The sequence below is a fragment of the Helianthus annuus genome, chromosome 2 (assembly GCF_002127325.2).
Source record: "Helianthus annuus cultivar XRQ/B chromosome 2, HanXRQr2.0-SUNRISE, whole genome shotgun sequence".
In the NCBI taxonomy this organism is placed as follows: Eukaryota; Viridiplantae; Streptophyta; class Magnoliopsida; order Asterales; family Asteraceae; genus Helianthus; species Helianthus annuus.
Window position 1 is genome coordinate 149,882,631 of NC_035434.2, and position 26,286 is coordinate 149,908,916.

A 26,286-nucleotide genomic window follows, 5' to 3' on the forward strand; every position below is an offset into this window, starting at 1 on the left:
TTATCTCTAACCACGTGATTTATTTCCAAGTTTGATCCTAACACTCTGAAAACAATATAAAAATCAAATACATAATATGCCTTTTTTTTCAAAAACTTAACTGTAAATCTGTAATCTGTTTACATTTTCCTATATATTATCATTGGACAGATCTTTGTCATCTGTACTTTCATCATGCTCATGCTCATGCTCATGCTCATGCTCATGCTCATGCTCATGCTCATGCTCCACATAATCAGGGGATGCTGCTGCCTTTTCACTGCTACTGCTACTGCCATTGTTGTCGGTTTCAGTACCATTTACTTCTGATTGCATGCTATCCATCATGCCCGACAAAGCCAGCCGTGGGTCCCACTCTAGAACATCATCAATGATGTTTGAAACCCGCTTCTGATACCTGAACCGCGTAAATATACCCACATAAGTCAACAATTTCAAAAAACAATCATTCTTCAGATTCAGAACAATAGGTTTGATCAGTTTTCAAGAAACCTAGGCCTCAGTCATCCGAGGCGGTGAGGCTCCAGACCTTGTGAAGATTGAAATTTTTTAGGTTTTCTGGACTTTATTTTAGACCCATTCAGTGTTTATTGGGCTTAATTGGTGGGCCAACCCAATAGTTAACTTAAAAAACATCTGTTAGGTTTAAAAAACCGAATCGCTAACAACCTAACACAGCACGTAGAACAGGAAAAGAGTTATTAATTTGATTGATGGAGATGACGATCTAAACATGCATGATGAAAACATTGAGGATGATGATGCGGAGGAAAACGAGTTCCATCATCTATGATATTTAGATGTCATAACATTATTAATTTAAGTAGTTCGAACTATTTTAATGTTTGTTTTAGAGTTAATTACATAGTTAGTCCCTGTGGTTTGCACAAAATAACATGCTTAGGTACTAAATTACTAATAGTTTAAAATCACCTTCTAGGGTATTAACTTTTCATTTTGTAAGATTTGGAGGTATTAACTTCTAGGGTATTAACATAGTTAGAGGCTTACGCCTCATGAGGCTAAGGGAAAATGCCTCGATGCCCGTTTCTGCCTTTTTAAACTGTATAAATAATATAATCGCGGTCTTTATTATTGATGATAATTACCTGGCCCTTGCAGCCTCATCAGGGGCATGATGCCTCAAAAGTAGTATGGCGAGAACAGCCACAGTTGCATAGAAGATCCTTGCGGTTAACTTCGGTTTCTCCTCCTCGTCTTTTTGAGGCCAAAAACGGAAAAGTTCTCGCAGTGTTGCTTCCTCAGCAAGAATGTTGGGGAAAATCCAGATGCGCTTCCCGAGTAAAGTCCACGATACACCAAATATCAGGGCTCTCACTGTCAACATATAAATACAAGAATAATCCATTACTTGTTTATTTCAGATCACAGGTTTGTTTGTAGTTTTTTGTTTATATTCGAACAACCATAAAACTGCAAACAAATTTTGTACGAGTGTGTTTGTCGTATAATAAGAACCATAATGATACCACAAGTAATGATAATAGCAGAAGGGTTGAAAACAAACCAAACGTTCGGCGCATAATTTGTGAACCTTTCGGCGGGAAGTTCGTTTGTGTTCGTTCGTTTATTAAACAAATGAACATGAACAAGAAATTTCGTTCGTTTGGTTAAATGAACAAACATGAACAGAGGCCGTGTTCGTTCATTTATGTTTGTGAACGTTTGGTAATGTGCTTATTTGTGTTTGATAGTTCATTAGTGTTTTTATATTTTACAAAATTCCGACAAATAAAATATTTGATTAGTGTCAGTGTTTATATATTCTATTCATGAACGCTTGTTTGTGTTTGTTTGTTTCCAATTGTGTTCATGAACATTAGTTTGTGATCATTTGTGTTCATCAACGTTGCCTAAAATTAACAAACAAACACGAACAAGTTCATTTCCTTAACAAACAAACACAAACATAAAATCTCGTTCGGTAAGTGTTCATGAACACATATTTCTTAACAAACGAACACGAACAAGGTCTTGTTCGGTTCGTTTGCAGCCCTAAATAGCAGTAATAAATAAGGCCAAACAATTGCTTTTAGAACTATCAAAATTATAAAAGGCGGTCTAACAGAAAGATATAATGTCATGCTATAGTCAAAAAAGCAGTTTATGAAAGATTTTAATCAGACACAATGAAAGACCACGTCATTGTTGAAAATGTGAATTTAAGCTAATCAGTAATTACAAGCATACGCGAGAAGCATTGCATGCACAAATCAAAGCAGCCAGTGCCATAATTATCAGGCCATTCAAATCTCATAATATAAAACAGTACCAGTCCCACGTTAAAAGTAAACACTTCGAAGAAATTAGAAAATCAAAATAAATAAACATACCCAAAAGCAGGCAAATTATAAGGAGAAGTACCCCCGCACACGAGTAGAGTATGAGCAGCTTTGCCTGGTGGGGATACACAGGGAACAAGCATATTGCAAGAGTCAAAACAGGCCAAGATAACGATAGAAGTGTTTGCCATAGTGGACGCTTGTTTACAAATGTCCATGCAAAAAACGCATCATTATCAGAAAACTCCTGCTCCTGTAAACAAAATGGAATAAAAAAAATAAAACTCAACACCAATCAACTTGCTAGGTGTGTGCTGTGCACGTTTCGGTTCGGTTTTACGGTAAAACCGCAACCGAAAGGTTCAGTTTTCGGTTTTTGAAAATCGTTCGGTTTCGGTTTTTTCGGTTTAGCAACGGTTCAAAAATAAAAAAGTATAAACCAAGATTTAAGAATCTTTCTTAGATGTTTACATTAAAGCTATTAAATTTAACCTTTTTAATTAATATTGTTCACATAGAACTAACTTCCTAAGCTATTTTTATGTTTCTCCAAAAAAAATATTAAGACATTTGCTTTTATAAACTTTGAAAATCATTTAATTTTTATGTTAAATTTTGTTATTTATTTTAGGCAATGGATAAATTATTTCAAAGATAAATAAGTTAATATTTTTATTATAAATACTTAAAATCTAAGAACAAAATTAATAATTCCTAAATTAATACATATAAAATACTATAAAAATGATTTTTTAGGTTATTCGGTTTGGTTTTTATAAAATGAAAAATCGTAACCGAACCGTAAATTTCGGTTCGTCATTTTCGGTTTTTTGTGTGGTTCGGTCTTTTTCGGTTCGGTAAATCGGTTTTTTCGTTTTCAGTTTGGTTTTCTGCTCACCCCTACAATTTGCCAACATTAGTTTCATCTTGGAGATGTGAGCTTCACAAGTCAATAAGGTAGAGATTTATATAAGCAAACATATCCGATCGATGTGAGCAATCCAAGGAGAGCAAATACAGCAATTGAATCAAAGAAACTTTTAAGCCAAAGAACACTAAAAACTTACAGGATATATCTCTAAATGAGCTGGCCACGTCGACAACTTTCTCTTTCCGGGACGTACGGTTTTTACGACACGATCACAGCGAACTAAAAGATTCTTGCTCAACAGCACATTGACAATATCTTCTACTTCTAGATGCCTATCTGATTCTAAGATGTCTTTGAGCTCCGAATGATTTCTCAAAAAAGTAACAAAATCTTTTCCCCTAAAGTACTCAACACGAGTTTCCTGTAACACGGCCCACCTGGAAACCAAGTCTTTATGATCTCTCACTTTCTCGGCAAATAATTGGAAAACGTCTTTCTTGTTCGCTTGTTTCTGGTTTCAGAAGAGAAATAAACCACAATTCAACTTAGTATCTTCAGATGTATTAAATTTATAATATTATATAGTTAATTAATCAGTTGATATGCGTAAGGCACCTCAATAAAGATTTCTATGCCAGAACACATACAAGTGAAAGCAAACAAGTGTGGAGATAAGCTGCAGTCTGACAAAATCACAGAATCGTAACTCTTAAGCTATACAGTTAATATTGGTCATATATCACCAATATATTGGTTGTGTCTCCATGTAAAATATCGGTGTCAAGTGTCAACTGTCAAATATCGCTCAGAATATTGGTATCGATATTATGGTCGATATTGACCGATATATCAATGACTTTCCCGATATCAATACCTTTCTTCTTAGTTGTACCATTCGTCTTTCTTCTTATTGCTGCTATTAGTGTTTTAAGTCTTAATAGTTAATTGTTAGCGTTTTAAGTCTTAACCAGTTCCTACTGAATTGTTAATATGTTAATGGTAGGAGAGTATACTGAATTGTTAAAGTGTTAAGTTGCTATATATGTAAATTCTGCATGATATTAAAATTACTGATATCCCAATGCGATAACCTATATCTCAAATATCGGTCCTTGACCGGTATCCATTTTTTTACCGCATTAACTGCTTAGCTCTCAAGACAAGTAAAACAGAAATATCCCATATGATTATTAATTGCCGATGCTACGTTTCTTCCATATGCATTCTACCTTGCATAAGTAACTCTTACTTAGTCTTACATCCACAACACAAGTATGGGCAATAAAATAAAAATGATACAGATCCAGTGGTTAGAGAAAGTAACACTTTTACACAATGACGTACAATCGTAATGTTTTGCAATTAGACAAAGATTGCCAGCTTTAAGAAAAAGATTGCCATGTATAATAAGGAGAACTGATATCGGAAAAATGGAAATTGAGACAAAGACTAACAAAATAGCTTATTAGAATTTATCGTGAAAGTTGCTATTATAAAGTGTAATAGCAATTACTTCACCATGAAGACCAAAAACAAATTGCCAGATGAGCTACAGATGCATGATAGTATCTGATATGCATGCAAAGAAGCCAGAATCAAGTTTGAAACAAGTACAACATCTAATATCTGCAAACTACACTCCAATTTATTAGTACAATGATTTTCATTCTTCAACTTGATGATTATAAACCCTTCAAGGGAGAAACAAACTATGAAAGAGAAAAGTTACCATGTTCCCTTAAAATATTCTAAAAAAAATCCAAAACAATGCTTTTCAGTTATAACTCTAGATATGTGCGCATAGCAAAGCGATTTCTATCCCTACAAAACGTATGCACACTCTAATTGATAAAAATAAAATCAGGTTTATTGAATATCCTTCGAAGCATGTTGTATTGAATAGCAGCAGAGATCTCCATTTCAAATCAAATATGCACCTTAAAATGCTAGTAAGAAAGCATTATGTAATCCAGTTGTTAACAAAGTCCTATTACTGACAACAAATTTATAGATAATCAAGAAAATACATATAAACATTATTGATGACAAGGAGACTAAAAACTAACTCCTCTGAAAAATATTTTTGTGTCATTTCTCAGAATGATTGATTTCCATCAATACCAACAGTGCTGATAACAAAACAAACATATAACGATAAGCATTAAACTGATTACTGACTTAACATCCCCCAAGCATAACATTAACGGTATGACATATGATGGGAATGAGCTATAAGGTGAAAGTGATACATAGGTATTCCTAAGGGGCTAAAGTGTAATATGGAGGGTAGTATAAGTAATAGAGAAATAAGGCATGTTAGGGATAGGATTGAGTTTGTTAGTTCGTTAGGGCTCCTGCGATGTGCAGTGAGAGAGGGCTACGCCCTGGATTATCTTTGTAATTGTTCCTTTACGTATTCAGCAATACTACTATCGTTTTGTCCTTGTTCCTATTATCTTCTCTAAATTCAATCATTTCATATCCGATCTCTATCATTGGTCCGACCTGCCTGTGACCTGTCGTTCATCAGCATGGAAACCCTAGTTCATAATTTTCGATTGGATGTCCATGAACAACAGATTAAACAACTTCAAGCTGATGTTACAGAAATCAAAACCACTTTGAAGGCATTAGAAGACAATCGCGCTGAATCCCGTGAGTTTGAAAAAATGTTTCTCGCTTGGATGCAACTTCAGGAGACGAGGTCTGATGATAGTTCGTCAGGATCTAGATCTCCTTCGTTTCTTCCAGATCCGCCTTCAGATCTGCAACCTGACTGTGTGGTGGATTGTCACTCTGATCCTCTTCCTTCTTCTCCATCTGTCCTCGATCAACTGGCGGCAATAATTTCCAGATCTGAAGAACGCTTGCGTTGCTCTGAACATTTAATGTCGACTAGTCATACAGCTTCCCGATCTGAATTCAGTTCATTTAGCGATGTTGCTCATTCTGGTTTTTCGTCTCCTGTGGCTCAGGTAGCGGCCGCCCTACCCAGATCTGACAACCACTCAACCGACCAGACCAAAGTGGGGCTAATAGGTGCTAATTGGGCCTTCTCTAATGACCTTCGGTGGGTGTTGCGCTCTGGTTCACGGGTGGGCCACGATGTGGAGCAGCAATTTGTTATGGGCCAATACCCTCCGGATCTGGGCCCTTTCTGTGGGGACGTTCAACATGTCGTTCAGTTTCTATCTTCACCTTTGTCATCGGAGTTTGTTATCTCCAACCACGACGCGATTGCCAACAATACTTCTGCTCCTCCGTCTTCAATTTCATTATCTAGGACTCGCCACCGATTCTATGCGGTTGTGAATGGCGTGGTTCATCAATTTCCATTACGATTGTCGTTGGAATTCGCGGCTACTTCTTCGATTCAATCCCCGCCAGTGCACCAGATACATAAGTTCTGGCCTCCCGCATTGAAGGGGTGGGATCTTGTTTCCACTATTGAACGCCCGGTTGTCGCTCAGGATCCAGCCTCTCTGACTGAGTTTCAAACTTTTGCTTTGATTCTACGAGCGGCTTTCAAGTCCGTTCCGGTTAATCTCACAAAAATAGCTGGTCACCATCGCAATTTTGCGGAATTCCTCGGGCCTGCGTTTGTGTCTCAGCAGCTTCACACGTTCACCATGCTTCAACAACAATTTCCGTTGGTCACAGTGGTGTCTACGTTCAAAATTGGTGATAGACGCCTGGGTTGGAAAGGAGGAGGTGATTTCGATAGCTACTCCGTTGAGTTCATCATCCAGTGGACTTCTCAGTTTGTGTCCACTCATGTTGACCGGGTTCTGTCTTTTGGCACGTTTGCTCTTGTTGGCACTTTCTTTCTTGCAAAACTACCGGATATTCATGGGTGGTACAAGACTGCAAGTTCTGTCATTGAGTTAATTGTTGGATTATATCATTTGTGGGTGGTGCATGGGCAAGGTCGGCCACCAGACGACGTAGCCGATTCCAGTCTTGAGGACAAGACTGTTTTGAAGGGGGGAGTAATGATGGGAATGAGCTATAAGGTGAAAGTGATACATAGGTATTCCTAAGGGGCTAAAGTGTAATATGGAGGGTAGTATAAGTAATAGAGAAATAAGGCATGTTAGGGATAGGATTGAGTTTGTTAGTTCGTTAGGGCTCCTGCGATGTGCAGTGAGAGAGGGCTACGCCCTGGATTATCTTTGTAATTGTTCCTTTACGTATTCAGCAATACTACTATCGTTTTGTCCTTGTTCCTATTATCTTCTCTAAATTCAATCATTTCATATCCGATCTCTATCAACATAATAGCATGAAATTTAAAATCTAATAACAATGCAACTACAAGGTCTCCCTTCTGCTGTTGTGAAAGTCATATTGAAGACCATATATCCCTGTACTCTTTAGAAGAAGAGAAGATAAATACAACAAAAGAGAACCCTTATATCTAACAATGGGAAAGAAAATGCAATCCACCAAACACCTATTACCTATAATTTATCTCCAAACAATAATCCAGCAAAACAAAAACTCCATTCCATAGTAGACAGAAAATGAATTTTCACCCTCACTTAGGTCTCTCCATATGCTACCCGACTAAACACAGTTGGGAGCACCAAACGTATCCATAAGACACTAAGTAACAATTTTCCAGATAAACCAAAATTACACACACTCCACTGCTCCAGTCATAACCTGGATACACTTTCTCCTCTCAAGTCCATCGACCCCATCCCAACCATAAACATACACGACGCACTCTTCAACATTAAACAAATAACAATTTCAAATTACAACATTAACTGCTTAATGCAAAACTGTAAAGCGACATAAGCCGAGTCCTCCAACTTAATCATAAACATCAAAAAACCTCGCCTCATAGTAACCTATCATGCAATCAACAACTCTTATAACCTAACAAAAACTGTTCAAAACCTAATACTCAATCACTCAATCACAACCAAAATCACTCACAAAACACTAACCTCAAGCACATAAACATCCACACAACACACATTCTCTAAAACATCTAACAAAACCTAACCGATCTACGAACAACAAATCATAATCGGAACGTAACGTAACGTAACGTTTGGCATCACAATTCATAAACACATAATGCTGCACAATTAATGTAAATATTATGCATATAGAATACAGAATTATAGATCTAACGAAAGGCGATAAACACGAATAACGAAAGAGTGATGCGGATTGATGATAGTAGGATGAGATGTGTGAGAGATTAGAGAACGGATGTGAGGTGTTACCCTAGGCGGAGTATCGGTGGCCGGATCTCGACCGGCGGTGGTTTTAACGGCGGCGGAGGAACGCCGGGCCCGCTTCTTCTCGGCTCCGGCTTTCTTCATGTTAGTGAAAAGTGAAAGTGCAAGTGACCTAATTTTCTTTTTATTTTTCAGTTTTCGTGAATGTGTATATGGTATTGTGACTGCAACGTGGTTTACACGATGTAACGCGTGTCAATGTGAGTTATATGTGAATAATAACTAGTATTAAGCACCCAATAACTAGGATTAAGCACCCTAACTTGCGGCGGGGTAATACTATGGCCGGTCCTTAGGGTGGGCGGGGAGAACCATCGGCCAGGGCTCGATACTTCGAAGGGCACGTTATTTAAAAAAAAAAAACCCGATACGTAAATGTAAAAATAAATAAATTAATAGAGTATACTTATACAAACACCAACACTGGCCCACTTACAAAACTATTTTTACAGTTTAGATTAGTTATTAGCCCATTATCATTAGGTTTAAACCTTTAATGAGCCCAATACCCAATTTCGTTAAGGCCTAAGGCATATTTTTCGAGCTCGAACAGAGTACATGAATTCTCAGGGTCGGCCCTGGGTAAAACTGTGCCAAATAACATAAATGTCATACCTCGTCAGTAACCACCAAAACTGGAAAACCTCGTAAAACAAAAAAAAAATAACGAAAAGTAGACGTAAAAACATTGAACCACGCACGACCGTTGCGGCGTGATAATGCGAAACGTAAAACATAAAAAAAATAATAAGTCGATCGAGGACCCGTGCGTTACAACATGGCCGATAAACGAAACAAATAGATGTAAAAACCTTGAAACACACATTCACAATGCGTCGTTTTAACTCGCAAAATTTAGATCGAAAAGTTTATAAAAATGAAAAGTATAGGGTCAAAATTGAAAGTAAAAAGCGTTAGGTTAAATTATAAAAATAAAAAGTACAGCAGTTAAAAGTAAAAACTAAATTAATAAAAAAAACAAATCGATATTCACATGTGATATAACCATCAATGTATAAAAAACTTGCTAATTAATTAAGCTATGGGTACAACTATGAGATGCACAATACACCTACAAAGCTTGATGTACAAACACTAATGCAACAAAATGTTGCAAATAATAAGGGGTAATATCAAATAAAATGTTTATTTTGCTTAAGACCATCCGTAGTGGGGTTTTTTCGCGTTTTTCCCCAAAAAACGCCCCATAATGCCCCTCTACATCCCCAGGGGCGTTTTTCTTTAAATTTTTTCTTACGGCGTTCCAGATCGAACTCCTGGTGAGATTATTTTGGCCAATCATGTCACTACACCCATTTTAAACATTAGTCCCGTAATGCCCAAAAGCTTACTGGACCGCCACACGACGGATAACACCAAGGGTGGGGCATTATCTTCCCCCTCCTAATACACATGGTTTAAGTAGGATGAGAAAAAATCTTAACCTTTCATTTTTCAAATCAATGGTTAAGATGAAAATATAGGAAAAAGAGAAGTGTAAGAGTATCTTTGGAATCCCCCCACTTGTAGCTAGGGGTGAGCAAAAGGGAAAACCCGACCCGACCATTACCCGACCCGAGAACCGATCAAACATAAAATACAGAACTAATTCACTACCCTAAATATAGGGCCGGTTCCGGTCCATAGGTCCAAGTCGGGTTTCACCATAAAAAGAACCGAGAACCGACCCGACCCGACCCGACCCTATTTTATATGAAAAATTGGAACCGATCTAAATACCTAGGTACTTGGGTTCGGGTCGGGTTGGGTATATTTTCGGTTCAGTTCTCGGTTATTTTCGGTCCGGACCTAAACTTGTTCACCCCTACTTGTGGCCTAGTGGTAGGAGACTTGAGTTTTCCAATGGAGACTCAAGTTCAATTCTCACTTGTGTCATATTGGGGTGGATATTAAGCAATGATGGTGACAAACTCACAGAGGGGGGTTCGATCCTGAGCCGTACCCTAGTTTTCATCCGATTGTTACTTCAGCGAGTCATCTTGTGTGGAGGCAGTACGATTTCCAAGGGAACTCCGTAATCAGGTCTGACCAACCCAACGCGGGCCTGGTTAAGACAACGTAATCTGGGCAGATCTTGGCTAGGGCCGCCGCTTAGGCGTTGTGACATTGGGTCACTAAAAAAGAAAGTCACCGTTAAAAAAAGGTATCTTTAGAAAATTTTATTTATTGACTTTCTCTCTCTACATGCAAGCAAGGCATATGCATATTTCATCCTCATTTTTTAAATGTTCATAGCTTTTTTATACGACATTATTTTTTCATAGAAATTTCATCATAAAAGAGAACGTATCTTTATCTTTAATTTGAGTACCATATTGCTATATAAAATATGACAACTAAAAAAATCCATAAAAATGTGTTGTATTTCTACGATGTATAACATTTTTTATGCTAGATTTTTGTACTACATTTTTGTGGTAAATTGTTTGTGCTAAACTTTTTTGTCTTAAAATTTTTTTTACTAATTTTTTTGTGCTAGATTTTTGAAATGGATTTTTTTGTGCTATATTTTTTGTACTATATTTTTTTTATACTGAAATTTTTGTGCTAGATTTTTTTATACTGGATTTTTTTTTTTTTTTGTATTTTTGAGAAAATAAAAAGGGTGTCATATGTCATTTTCACACTCCTATTTATAAGGACCAAAATGCTCTCCCTTCCTAGTTATAAGGAGTGCCACATGTATCATCACAATCATTCTTATGCTACTTAGACAAAACACATTTTTAGTGGATCTTTCCCCATATTAATAATGCTATATTGTTGCTAATATAATTTGAATTCAAATGATATTGCTGTTAAGATGAGGATTTGGTACTGAATCGGTATTGGTACGGTATATTCGATACCGGTATTGGTAATTATTTTCTTCGTTCTTTGGTATCGTTATCGGTACTAGTTCGGTGTTGATCATGCTCATCCCTAGCTGTTAATATATTTGATATTTAAAAAAAGTGTATTAATAATTTATGCCTAATCGTAATAAATGGAAAATTGATGTGATGATTTTTTTTCAAGTTCTTTAACTTCACTTTTTCATATTTTATTTCTTGATTTATAAAAAAATAGTAATAAAAACAAAATATTTTTTATAATTTCTGAATATTTAAACCTTAATGTAGCATTTGTTTCATGAAATATAATGGAATTAGAATTAAAATTTGTGCAAAAATTGAAATTTAATTTAAAATTTAGATGTATTTGTTTCATATAATAGATTTGAATTTGGATAGAATTGGAGGTAACTTGCAACATGTTGTGTTATTAAAAATCAGGTTTAAATTCAAATCTAGTGTGGTAACTGAATTTTTTTATCTCACCAAAATTTGTTAGGATTAAACACAACTGAAACTGAAAACACGCACACGAAAGCAAAAACGAACACAAGGATTTAAAGTGGTTCGATATGTTGACCTACATCCATTGTGCTGCAACTATGGTTTCTTTATTATTTGGGTGCTCCAAGGAATAACAAGTACAATGCTATCATTATATAGCGACTAATATAGGGTTATCAAGGTTAATCCCCAGGTTAAGTCCAAGCCCGCATAAAAACCATTAAGGCCGGCTAAATTAAAACCTAATACTTTGCCAAAATAAAACATGTGGGTCGACCCAATGATAGGGTTGTTTGCCCTCTTTTGGTCGAGCCTTAACACATCAACGCTCAATAATCTCCCACTTGGATGCTCGAACTAAGTTTATCGTCTTTAGTATATGTACCTCTTGTAATATTCTTTCACACTTGTTGTAGAGGCCTTCGCATCAGATATCCTGAATGCACGTTGAAGCTCCCACTAAACTTCAACTCATCACTCTAAAACCCGTTGTCACACCCCCAAAATCCACCTGCGGAGTATCACCGCTTGGGAACGTGACATGACCAGGATCAAGCCACCAATTATATCAAACATAGTATATAACAATAACCATAGACATAATTGATGTTCAAAACCAAACATTGTATATGTAGCGGAAGCATTTAAGTAAAAACCCAATCATAAGTGTTAACGTATGAAATATCATAAGTGTTTAGTAAGCATTCATGAATACTTGTCCACAACGACCCGCTCCTCCTTGTGCAAGCTCCATAAAGTACCTAAGGTCCTGCAAGGCATGCAGCAAATAATCAACAGACTAGTTGAGCGAGTTCACAGAAAGTAAATGCGTAATAGTAAGTTCATGAGTATCAAGTGGCTCTACTGGGCCAATATAGGTTTCTATGGGTGGGGGCTTCCCAAACATTAATCCACTAGACTATGCGTAACCATAAGTGTTCTTCACAACCGAGAACAGTAATACGTACAAGTTTACGCAGGATTTACGTAAGTATCCTTCACAACCGAGGATAGGGTACGTGGGGGTTTACGTAGGTTTTACGTAAGTGCCTGACACAACCGAGGCAGTAGTGAGTTTCCGTTCACGCAGGTTTTACGTGAGTATCCTTCACAACCGAGGATAGCGAGTAGCATAAGTGTACATAGGTTTTACGTACGTGTCCTGCACAACCGAGGACGATGGTATGGTAGTCTAGTAATGGTATCCGTATGAATCTGTTCAACCTTATCCTTTCAATCCCATTCCCAACACCCCGGGAATCCCATGCCTTGGTAAGAGTGTGAACTCACCTTGGTTTGCTCGGCAGATACACAAAGAGTACAATTAGCTAGTAAAAGGTCAACCACGTCCTATCACGGTTATTATACGAGTCAGGTTTTGACTAAGGTAATGCACGTAAGAATCACATAAGTTAACATGTTAAAAGCACATATAAGTCATGGCAACACTTATTGCACGACATCAGTCAGTTTGTATAATAGGATCATACTTTGAGCGATTAAACAATTGGGCCCAACAACTTAACAAATTCAATAACAAATCTCGGCCCAAACCGATCGCACATAAGGGCCTTGTGCGATCCGGCTCGGCTTGTGCGATCTAATTAATTCAGCCCAACGATAATACTCAGCCCAACAATAAACTGGCCCAACATGCATAAGCGGCCCAAATATAACACATAAGTGACTTGTGCGACTGAACTGGATTGTGCGACTAGAGACCCTTGTGCGACCAGGATTGAGATTGGGCCTAAGGCCCAACATGTGATTTAAGAGCCATTACTCGTGCGATCCGATACACACCTGGCCCAGTCCAGCATGCATGGCAGCTTGTGTGATCCACACTTGTTGTGCGACCGTGCATGCCAAACATCTTGTGCGTAATGGGTCCTTGTGCGATTTAAGGACTCTTGTGTGATTGGTCCGTCTTGTGCGACCAGACGGCTTGTACACTTGGTTTTCAAATCCCGATTTCATTGTGGATTCGGTTACAATCTTTTAATCGGTTTCCATATTTATCTTTCAATCAACATAATTTCCAACAAAACATTTGCATCCACACGATCAAACTAAACAATTTATTCTCAATTCGTGTGAACCCTAATTCATTAAGAATCATGCGCAACCATATAACAATTCATGAACATATTAGCATAGATTTCGATCATCAATCTACCTCCGATTATGACAATACAATGATTTATTTAACTCTTAATATGCAAACAATCCAATACATGTCATGCTAGCCGATCAACATCTACTTGGTTTTAAATTATTTTCATGAAATCTAATCCGCAAGACATTAATACATGGATCATATTGTTCATCAAATCAATCAATCAATCCCAATCATTCTAGTCTAAGCATGCAATTATAATCGATCAACAAGTAAAACGACAACAAACACTAACCGAATAGAATGGGGTCAAGAGTTGATCCGAAACACTATGAGTTTTGCGGCTGCCTTCGAGTTCGAGAGAGAAGGAAGAAATGCTAGGGTTTTGTGTGTGTAAAGTATTTTGTAACAAATGAGGTGAAATCCCCTCATGTGTGTATGTTTGTATGTGCAAAAGAAAAGCAATGGGCCGGCCCCTACATGGGCAGCCCTTGAAGTCCGAACACAGGTAAAATGGCCCAAAGGCTTAGGCTTATGCGAGTGTGAGTGTTGTGCGATCGGGTTTGATGTGTGGTTCGGGTTATGATGTGCGATTCAATACATACATGCACACATAATACACATAAACAAAACATTCATTAAATCATATAATTCAGTTCTTATAAGCACGTAACAGTACATCAATGTAAGTCTAAAGTTCGAGTTGTCACACCCGTGACTCATTATTTGTTCTTATTAGCTCTCACCTGAAGGAACTGTCAAATCCTGAGAACAAATACACCCCGAATAAATTAAATAATCAATTGGAGAGACTTTTACTGCTAGAACATCAGTTTCCTTAACCCACCTTTTGGTAACTCTAACCAAAGCATAACCTGTGTTCCCACTGCCACGAAAACCCCGACTGGTAACGCTAAACATGAATCTAACAAGTAGCTCTAGGTTTATTATCTTCAAAACAAACCTTTTTCTACCCCCAGATTATGTGAACTCAACTTTGTTTTTCTTCATAATTGAAACGTCATTTCCCTTTTGATGGTATACTAACCATGTATAATTAGCCTATTTTGGTATGTTCTTTTTGACGCACATTGTGTGGCGAGTGTCCAATTTAAAACAAACATAACTTATAATATGTTGAGAGTTACGAGACCCATAAAATACGGAGAAAAATGAAAAAAAAAAACATGACGAACATTGTGAGAAATAACCATAGTTAGTTTGCTCGACTCTTGAACCCAAATTCCATCATCTAGAACCTTTTTTCGTATTTTCTCATGTTTTATGGTTTCAATTTATTCCTTTCAGATTGTAAAAACGTGTATATCATAAAGTTTATTATTTAGTCATTTTTTTCATTTAATTTTAATCTGGACTGTTGTATTTGACTTTCCAAGATTTGACCACTTTTGAAAAAAAATAGAATTTCCATGAAAAATGGATTTGATGTGATAGTTCTATTCAAGAATACTGTCACACCCCAACCGATGACGGAATCATCGGGGCGCGGCACTGAGCGAAACAGATTGTTCAAAGAAATTCCATAACAACTATTATTACCAAATAGTTTTAAATATCACGTCCCATACCGTGACCCATAAGATAAATCTAGTTATTACAGACATAGATATCCTTTAAACAAAACAAGTTCCGACAACTCAGATTTAAACACATAAATTTAAATTGTCTTGGTTTCTAGACTCTTCCTAGCCTCGATTTCATCACCCTGCACCTAAGCATCCTAGCAACTTAAGCACCTGTCACATACGTTAAAATAAAATCAATACATATAATGTAAAGGTGAGTATACAAGTTTGATAATAGCATATAGAGTTCGAATAGTTTACGCATAACCAGCACGTACACAGAGAGCAATGATGCATGTAAATTATCGACATGGACCTATCAATACCAATGACTGCGGGTTGACTGTCCGAGACAGTTCGCACTACATGATCACCACCGTAAATCATGCAAGTTGATTGTCCTTAACAACCCCCGTGTGAACGGGTGCTGAGTCCAAACTATAGTACTATGTTGCTAAGGCAGGTAGACAGCTTTCCACGTGTAAACATAATAACAAGCATACATTTAATCATGTAATACATGCAATCGGTTAGCGTTCAAATAGTTTGTATAGTGTGTTCGATGTGATTTTGATAAGTAACGTATGTAACACCCAAAAGTGCTAAAGCAAAAAGGGTTCGAGTATACTCACAGTGATTGATTATGGATTGAAGGGAGCGCTGAGAGTAAGATTAGCCTGAATAGTTCGATAGCACAACAATGAGTAACGTGGAAAGTAAACAAGTGTGAATGGATCGAATAGGTTGGTCGATCGAACGGCAGGTAGGTTCAATCTGTAGGCTACCTTGCCAATCTTTTCTATGATTTCAAATGGTCCGACGTATCGCGGATTCAGTTTGCCCCGTTTGCCAAAACGAACCACACCCTTCCAGGGTGAGACTTTTAGTAAAACCCGGTCCCCGACCTGAAATTCCAAAGGCTTTCTACGCTTGTCCGCGTAGGCTTTCTGACGGTCGCGTGCTGCCGCCATGCGTTGTCGTATCTGTGCTATCTTTTCTGTGGAGTCCACTACGATTTCTGGACCCGTAATTTGACTATCTCCCACCTCTGCCCAACAGAGAGGTGACCGGCATTTACGCCCGTACAATGCCTCGAATGGAGCGGCTTGTATGCTGGTGTGATAACTATTATTATACGAGAACTCCACTAAAGGGAGGTGCTTTTCCCAGCCGTTGCCGAAGTCTATAACGCATGCCCTAAGCATGTCTTCAAGTGTTTGAATTGTTCGCTCAGACTGTCCATCCGTCTGAGGGTGATATGCTGTGCTCATGTCTAATCGTGAGTCGAAAGATTTATGCATCGCTTGCCATAGCTCTGACGTGAAGCGTGCATCCCGATCCGAAATGATGGAAGTGGGCACCCCGTGCCTCGAAACAACTTCTTTAAGATAGACGTCTGCGAGAGTGGAGAACTTATCCGTTTCCTTTATAGGTAGGAAGTGTGCAGACTTGGTGAGTCGATCCACGATCACCCATATGGTATCATTCCCACGCTGGGATCTGGGTAAGCCTGTGACAAAATCCATGGAAATTTCTTCCCATTTCCATTGAGGTATCCTAGGCTGCTGAAGTAGGCCAGCTGGTTTCTGGTATTCGACCTTGACTCTCGCACAGGTCAAACATTTTCCAACGTATGTAGCGATGTGGGCCTTCATACTAGGCCACCAGTATGTAGTACTGATGTCGTGGTACATTTTGTCCGACCCTGGATGTACCGAGTAGCGAGACTTGTGAGCTTCATCCATTACAGGTTCGCGTAGACCGCCATAAAGTGGGACCCAAATACGCCCCGTTACATAGTAGGCGCCGTCTGCCTTCTGTTCCATCTGCTGTCGTGAGCCGCGTAAGGCTTCAGCCTTGACGTTTTCGGGCTTCAATGCTTCTGCCTGAGCACCTCGTATCTGTGCAGGAAGGCTAGACTGAATCGTAAGCTGTAGCGCTCGCACGCGCCGTGGTAGAGTGTCTTTCCGACTGAGGGCGTCAACCACAACATTGGCTTTGCCTGGATGGTACTTGATGGCGCATTCATAATCGTTCAGTAGTTCAACCCATCTTCGTTGACGCATGTTCAAATCCTTCTGCTTAAGGATATGCTCGAGACTCCTGTGATCGGTGTAAATTGTGCACCTGGTACCGTACAGGTAGTGTCGCCATATCTTAAGCGCGAAAACAACAGCTCCCAGCTCTAAATCGTGCGTCGTGTAGTTCCGTTCGTGAATCTTAAGTTGGCGTGAAGCGTAAGCAATAACTTTATCCCGCTGCATCAATACGCAACCCAGACCCTGTATTGATGCGTCACAATATACTACGAAGTCATCTGTGCCCTCTGGCAATGAGAGAATAGGTGCGCTGCAAAGCCTATTCTTTAGGTACTGAAAAGCAGTCTCCTGGGGCTCTCCCCAGCGATAAATGACACCCTTCTGTGTCAGTAGTGTAAGCGGCTGAGCAATCTTTGAAAAGTCTTTGATGAACCGCCGATAATAACCCGCCAAACCCAAGAATTGGCGTATTTCTGTCGGTGTACGCGGTGCAGGCCAGTTTCTGATCGAATCTACCTTGGATGGATCGACATGGATCCCATCCCTGTTCACCACATGGCCTAAGAAGTGGACTTCACGAAGCCAGAAGTCGCATTTAGAAAGCTTGGCGTACAACTGTTCCTTTCGAAGGAGTTCCAAAATAAGACGAAGATGCTGCTCGTGTTCCTCCTGACTCTTGGAGTAAATCAGAATATCGTCGATGAATACTATGACAAACTTGTCGAGATAGGGTTTGCACACCCTATTCATAAGGTCCATAAATACAGCAGGTGCGTTCGTTAACCCGAACGGCATGACAAGAAACTCGTAGTGGCCATAACGAGTTCTGAATGCGGTTTTGGAGACGTCCTCCTCCCGGACTCTCAGCTGATGATAACCAGACCTCAAGTCTATCTTCGAATAGTAACACGACCCTTGCAACTGGTCGAATAGGTCGTCTATGCGTAGTAGAGGATAACGGTTCTTCACCGTCACCTTGTTGAGTTCACGGTAGTCGATACACATTCTGAACGTACCGTCTTTCTTCTTCACGAAAAGTACTGGAGCTCCCCAAGGCGAAGAGCTTGGACGAATGAAGCCCTTTTCCAAGAGCTCTTGTAGCTGCTTTGACAGTTCCTCCAGTTCTGATGGAGCTAGACGATATGGTGCGCGAGCTATGGGTGCTGCTCCTGGAGCGAGCTCGATTTGAAATTCGACCTGACGGTGAGGCGGTAAGCCAGGTAAGTCTTCAGGGAACACCTGAGGGTAGTCACGTACAATTGGAATATCCTCCAATTTCTTCTCTTTCACTGATGCATCTGAAACAAGTGCCAAGATGGCGGTGTGACCCTTTCGCAGACACTTCTGAGCCTTCAAGAAAGAAATGATGCCAACCACAGCACCACTCTTGTCGCCTTGAACTTCTAGAGGTTCCTGACCAGAACGTGGAATACGAATAATCTTCTCGCTGCATAAGATCTCTGCCTGGTGTTGAGATAGCCAATCCATCCCAATCACGACGTCGAAACTACCCAAAACTATGGGAATGAGATCGATAGTGAAAGCTTGACCAGCTAGGATAAGATTACAACCCTGAACTACGTGCGTGGCTTCTAGACTTTTACCGTTAGCTAACTCTACTACATGTTTGGTGGGTAAAAGTGTTGGTGCACGTTTTAGTAGTTGACACATTTTCACAGACATATAGCTTGTATCCGCACCCGAATCAAACAAAACAGTAACGTAAATATTGTCGAGGAGAAACTTACCCATAACTACGTTGGGATCGTTCACTGCGTCGCCTCGACCTAGTACGAATGCACGACCCCTTGCCTCATTGCCGTTGTTGTTTCCCCCATTGTTGTTGTTGCCATTGCCCTGATTGTTGTTGTGGTTGTTCTGGTTCCTGTTTAATTGAGGACAGTGCCTCTTGAAGTGGCCTTCTGCCCCACACTGGAAGCATACTTTGTTGCCCTGTTGCTGATTCTGCTGTGCCTGTGGCTGCTGCTGGTTTTGGTTCGCAGGACGAGGGCTTCTACAATCCTTAGCCTCATGACCCATCTTGAGGCATCTTTGACAGCGACCCTTGTTACACTGGCCACCGTGGTGTCTACCGCAGTTGTTGCACTTTGGGAGGTTCCCCCGATATCCGCCCTGCCTGTGACTACCTGAAGAATGCTGGCTGGGACTCTGATGACTGTCAGTCTTTCGCTGCTGGGCCTGAGACTGAACTGAAGCTGATCCCCTGCTGGAATCCCCATCCCATTTTCTCTTACTGTCACTGGGAGTAGCAGGAGTAGCTGAAGTAGTAGCGGTAGCAATAGCGCTGATGCGTTTAGGCAGTTTGTTCTGATCTACTGCCTGGTCTGTGATGCGGTGAGCGAGGCGTTGAATCTCCTGGATGTTATCAAGATTAGCCGAAGTAACGTGGCTCTGGATCTCTGGCGCCAACCCTTTGAGATACAATTCAATGCGCTTAATTGGAGGGTCCACCATAGTTGGACACAGCACGGCCAGTTCGTTTGACCTTTTGGTGTAAGCTTCAATCTCTGATCCAGTCATCTTCAGATGGTAAAACTCATCCTCCAGCTTATGGATGTCTTCCCGAGTACAATACTCCCTCTTGATCAGTTCCTTGAATTCGTTCCAGGGTGTGGCGTTAGCAGCTGCCAACCCTAAGATCTGAACTTGGGCGTTCCACCAAGTTAGTGCTATTCCTTCTAGCGTGCCAGTGGCGTATTTCACCCTGCGAGCCTCAGGGCATTCACACATTTCGAAAACTGACTCGAGCTTCTCAAACCAGTGGAGGAGTCCAACTGCTCCTTCAGTGCCACTAAAGGTACTTGGACGGCAGTCCATGAAGTTCTTGAAAGTGCAGACAGGTTGCTGCGCGTGTTGACCTATTGTGTACGAATAGGGCAAAGTTTAAATACAAGGGCTAGTTTAGGAATGTAGGATCTAAAGATCCTAGCGTAAGTTATAACTACAGGATATACTACCTGCTTGAGCAGCTGCAAGTGCCGCAGCAACTTGAGCTTGAACGAGAGCCTCTAGCTGGGCTTGTGTCATGTTAATTCTTCCAGACATGATCTTCATAGTAAAAAGTAACGTGAGTGAGAGTGGTTCGCGAGTAGGGCGATGACAGAAAAGTGTAAGCACGTAGGGATTCTCATGCTATAGTATCATGTGTATCTAAACGTAATGCGAGCAAAGTTCTAAGCAGTTCTAGCAAACAGGCAATAAACATAAACCTTATTACCTAGGATGTCGAGTCTTGCACGTGGAGCGAAGCGTCGTTGTGGATCGTTGTGAGCACTGTTCTGGTTATAGTCTGGTTTTAATAAAAACGTTTTCCCATATTAAAACCTAGTTCTCTATAACCAATGGCTCTGATACCAATCTGTCACACCCCCAAAATCCACCTGCGGAGTATCACCGCTTGGGAACGTGACATGACCAGGATCAAGCCACCAATTATATCAAACATAGTATATAACAATAACCATAGACATAATTGATGTTCAAAACCAAACATTGTATATGTAGCGGAAGCATTTAAGTAAAAACCCAATCATAAGTGTTAACGTATGAAATATCATAAGTGTTTAGTAAGCATTCATGAATACTTGTCCACAACGACCCGCTCCTCCTTGTGCAAGCTCCATAAAGTACCTAAGGTCCTGCAAGGCATGCAGCAAATAATCAACAGACTAGTTGAGCGAGTTCACAGAAAGTAAATGCGTAATAGTAAGTTCATGAGTATCAAGTGGCTCTACTGGGCCAATATAGGTTTCTATGGGTGGGGGCTTCCCAAACATTAATCCACTAGACTATGCGTAACCATAAGTGTTCTTCACAACCGAGAACAGTAATACGTACAAGTTTACGCAGGATTTACGTAAGTATCCTTCACAACCGAGGATAGGGTACGTGGGGGTTTACGTAGGTTTTACGTAAGTGCCTGACACAACCGAGGCAGTAGTGAGTTTCCGTTCACGCAGGTTTTACGTGAGTATCCTTCACAACCGAGGATAGCGAGTAGCATAAGTGTACATAGGTTTTACGTACGTGTCCTGCACAACCGAGGACGATGGTATGGTAGTCTAGTAATGGTATCCGTATGAATCTGTTCAACCTTATCCTTTCAATCCCATTCCCAACACCCCGGGAATCCCATGCCTTGGTAAGAGTGTGAACTCACCTTGGTTTGCTCGGCAGATACACAAAGAGTACAATTAGCTAGTAAAAGGTCAACCACGTCCTATCACGGTTATTATACGAGTCAGGTTTTGACTAAGGTAATGCACGTAAGAATCACATAAGTTAACATGTTAAAAGCACATATAAGTCATGGCAACACTTATTGCACGGCATCAGTCAGTTTGTATAATAGGATCATACTTTGAGCGATTAAACAATTGGGCCCAACAACTTAACAAATTCAATAACAAATCTCGGCCCAAACCGATCGCACATAAGGGCCTTGTGCGATCCGGCTCGGCTTGTGCGATCTAATTAATTCAGCCCAACGATAATACTCAGCCCAACAATAAACTGGCCCAACATGCATAAGCGGCCCAAATATAACACATAAGTGACTTGTGCGACTGAACTGGATTGTGCGACTAGAGACCCTTGTGCGACCAGGATTGAGATTGGGCCTAAGGCCCAACATGTGATTTAAGAGCCATTACTCGTGCGATCCGATACACACCTGGCCCAGTCCAGCATGCATGGCAGCTTGTGTGATCCACACTTGTTGTGCGACCGTGCATGCCAAACATCTTGTGCGTAATGGGTCCTTGTGCGATTTAAGGACTCTTGTGTGATTGGTCCGTCTTGTGCGACCAGACGGCTTGTACACTTGGTTTTCAAATCCCGATTTCATTGTGGATTCGGTTACAATCTTTTAATCGGTTTCCATATTTATCTTTCAATCAACATAATTTCCAACAAAACATTTGCATCCACACGATCAAACTAAACAATTTATTCTCAATTCGTGTGAACCCTAATTCATTAAGAATCATGCGCAACCATATAACAATTCATGAACATATTAGCATAGATTTCGATCATCAATCTACCTCCGATTATGACAATACAATGATTTATTTAACTCTTAATATGCAAACAATCCAATACATGTCATGCTAGCCGATCAACATCTACTTGGTTTTAAATTATTTTCATGAAATCTAATCCGCAAGACATTAATACATGGATCATATTGTTCATCAAATCAATCAATCAATCCCAATCATTCTAGTCTAAGCATGCAATTATAATCGATCAACAAGTAAAACGACAACAAACACTAACCGAATAGAATGGGGTCAAGAGTTGATCCGAAACACTATGAGTTTTGCGGCTGCCTTCGAGTTCGAGAGAGAAGGAAGAAATGCTAGGGTTTTGTGTGTGTAAAGTATTTTGTAACAAATGAGGTGAAATCCCCTCATGTGTGTATGTTTGTATGTGCAAAAGAAAAGCAATGGGCCGGCCCCTACATGGGCAGCCCTTGAAGTCCGAACACAGGTAAAATGGCCCAAAGGCTTAGGCTTATGCGAGTGTGAGTGTTGTGCGATCGGGTTTGATGTGTGGTTCGGGTTATGATGTGCGATTCAATACATACATGCACACATAATACACATAAACAAAACATTCATTAAATCATATAATTCAGTTCTTATAAGCACGTAACAGTACATCAATGTAAGTCTAAAGTTCGAGTTGTCACACCCGTGACTCATTATTTGTTCTTATTAGCTCTCACCTGAAGGAACTGTCAAATCCTGAGAACAAATACACCCCGAATAAATTAAATAATCCATTGGAGAGACTTTTACTGCTAGAACATCAGTTTCCTTAACCCACTTTTTGGTAACTCTAACCAAAGCATAACCTGTGTTCCCACTGCCATGAAAACCCCGACTGGTAACGCTAAACATGAATCTAACAAGTAGCTCTAGGTTTATTATCTTCAAAACAAACCTTTTTCTACCCCCAGATTATGTGAACTCAACTTTGTTTTTCTTCATAATTGAAACGTCATTTCCCTTTTGATGGTATACTAACCATGTATAATTAGCCTATTTTGGTATGTTCTTTTTGACGCACATTGTGTGGCGAGTGTCCAATTTAAAACAAACATAACTTATAATATGTTGAGAGTTACGAGACCCATAAAATACGGAGAAAAATGAAAAAAAAAACATGACGAACATTGTGAGAAATAACCAAAGTTAGTTTGCTCGACTCTTGAACCCAAATTCCATCATCTAGAACCTTTTTTTCGTATTTTCTCATGTTTTATGGTTTCAATTTATTCCTTTCAGATTGTAAAAACGTGTATATCATAAAGTTTATTATTTAGTCATTTTTTTCATTTAATTTTAATCTGGACTGTTGTATTTGACTTTCCAAGATTTGACCACTTTTGAAAAAAAATAGAATTTCCATGAAAAATGGATTTGATGTGATAGTTCTATTCAAGAATACTGTCACACCCCAACCGTTGACGGAATCATCGGGGCGCGGCACTGAGCGAAACAGATTGTTCAAAGAAATTCCATAACAACTATTATTACCAAATAGTTTTAAATATCACGTCCCATACCGGGACCCATAAGATAAATCTAGTTATTACAGACATAGATATCCTTTAAACAAAACAAGTTCCGACAACTCAGATTTAAACACATAAATTTAAATTGTCTTGGTTTCTAGACTCTTCCTAGCCTCAATTTCATCACCCTGCACCTAAGCATCCTAGCAACTTAAGCACCTGTCACATACGTTAAAATAAAATCAATACATATAATGTAAAGGTGAGTATACAAGTTTGATAATAGCATATAGAGTTCGAATAGTTTACGCATAACCAGCACGTACACAGAGAGCAATGATGCATGTAAATTATCGACATGGACCTATCAATACCAATGACTGCGGGTTGACTGTCCGAGACAGTTCGCACTACATGATCACCACCGTAAATCATGCAAGTTGATTGTCCTTAACAACCCCCGTGTGAACGGGTGCTGAGTCCAAACTATAGTACTATGTTGCTAAGGCAGGTAGACAGCTTTCCACGTGTAAACATAATAACAAGCATACATTTAATCATGTAATACATGCAATCGGTTAGCGTTCAAATAGTTTGTATAGTGTGTTCGATGTGATTTTGATAAGTAACGTATGTAACACCCAAAAGTGCTAAAGCAAAAAGGGTTCGAGTATACTCACAGTGATTGATTATGGATTGAAGGGAGCGCTGAGAGTAAGATTAGCCTGAATAGTTCGATAGCACAACAATGAGTAACGTGGAAAGTAAACAAGTGTGAATGGATCGAATAGGCTGGTCGATCGAATGGCAGGTTCGATCGGACGGCCTGCTCGATCGGCTGGTATAGTGTCACGACCCCCGACCCACCCTGGACGGAATCGGGTGCCGTGAGCAGTCCCGTGGTACCGGTGGTTATTTTTTTTGAAAAACATTGCAGCGGAAATTTCATCAGGACCGTGAGTTAGGAAAAATACCAGAGTTTAGAAAACACCGGATTTTATTTAAATAGATGGAATAAATTCCATGTTTTACAAAGGTAGCTTTTAATAAAAACAATATTTCTTAAGTTGATTTAATTAATAGAATAAGCCACTTCTTGATGCCTTCGGTGCCGGATCCAATTCTTACTCCAATATACTCTAATTACCTAAAACGCGTTTTAAAAAGGTTTTGTCAGCGGGGAAATACTGAGTGAGTTCATTCAGTTTGCACAAAAACATATTTGTTATAATTTACAGTATTAAGAGCGATTACAATGTTTTTATCAACCAATTATCAAGAATAGGTATTTGTCACTCGACCGGATCTGTGACTGTGGTCATACCACTATTGGGTCCCGTCGCCCCAAATAGTGACGGCTAACTCACACAGAGTAATACTCACTCACATAGAGTGATAAAAATAGTAATGTGCACAATACCCCACATACCAGCTGTAATTTGGTGATTACAAAGACTTAATCCCTGTAATTATAACCTTGAAAATAATTTGGAGTATTGTAAAACAGTTGATAAAAAGAGAATGACTCACATTATAAACATGCAGATTCCTACGGCCAAAGTTTAGTCTACAGATAAGCCTTGATATATTGCAGATTTATACAGGCAAAGCTTAGCCTATTGATTTAGCCTTGTAACCTAGTGCACACGAACTAGGTAGGTAACTTAATACAACAATTACGATAACTCACGAGATCAAATTCTCACAATGAACGACAAAGTGCGATACTTAAACATCCATCGATTTAACGACGAACGACAAAGTATAACCCTAATGTGGGTGGCACTTAAACATCCATTGGATATATTGATCGGTCGGAAAATGAATCGTAATAGCGATCGAGTTAATACCCTGTATCGTAGCAGCACCCTGCTATACTAATTAGTGATTCGCGTGTGTGTGGTGGGGAGTATTTAGACATATAGCTTAACAGAATGGAATACGTATTTGTGTAAAAACCCAAATCAAACCTCAACGATAGTCACGAGATTCGAACCTTAACGAACTTCACAAAGTGTAGTCTTATTCAGACAGTACTTTGGCATCCGTTTAACGAACTCACAAAGTATAGTACTTTGGATTCCGTTTAACGAACTCACAAAGTATAATACTTTGGATTCCGTTAGTTGGTTCCTGAATCGACCGAACAGAATATCGTATCGGTGATTATTGGTTAGAACACCAACGTATAGAGAGAAGAAGAGAAATGAGCA

General features: G+C 39.5%; 1 protein-coding gene across 1 annotated transcript; it reads right to left on the reverse strand.

Moving 5' to 3' along the window:
* LOC110924113 (translocation protein SEC62) lies at nucleotides 1-8,573 on the reverse strand. The gene is made up of 5 exons (XM_022168151.2): nucleotides 8,415-8,573; nucleotides 3,371-3,685; nucleotides 2,355-2,556; nucleotides 1,110-1,338; nucleotides 1-397 (listed from the first exon to the last, which is right to left on the reverse strand). The coding sequence occupies exons 1-5, from the start codon at nucleotides 8,511-8,513 to the stop codon at nucleotides 130-132; spliced, it is 1,113 nt and encodes a 370-aa protein (XP_022023843.1). The 5' UTR covers nucleotides 8,514-8,573; the 3' UTR covers nucleotides 1-129.
* Between the last annotated feature and the right edge of the window lie 17,713 nt (nucleotides 8,574-26,286).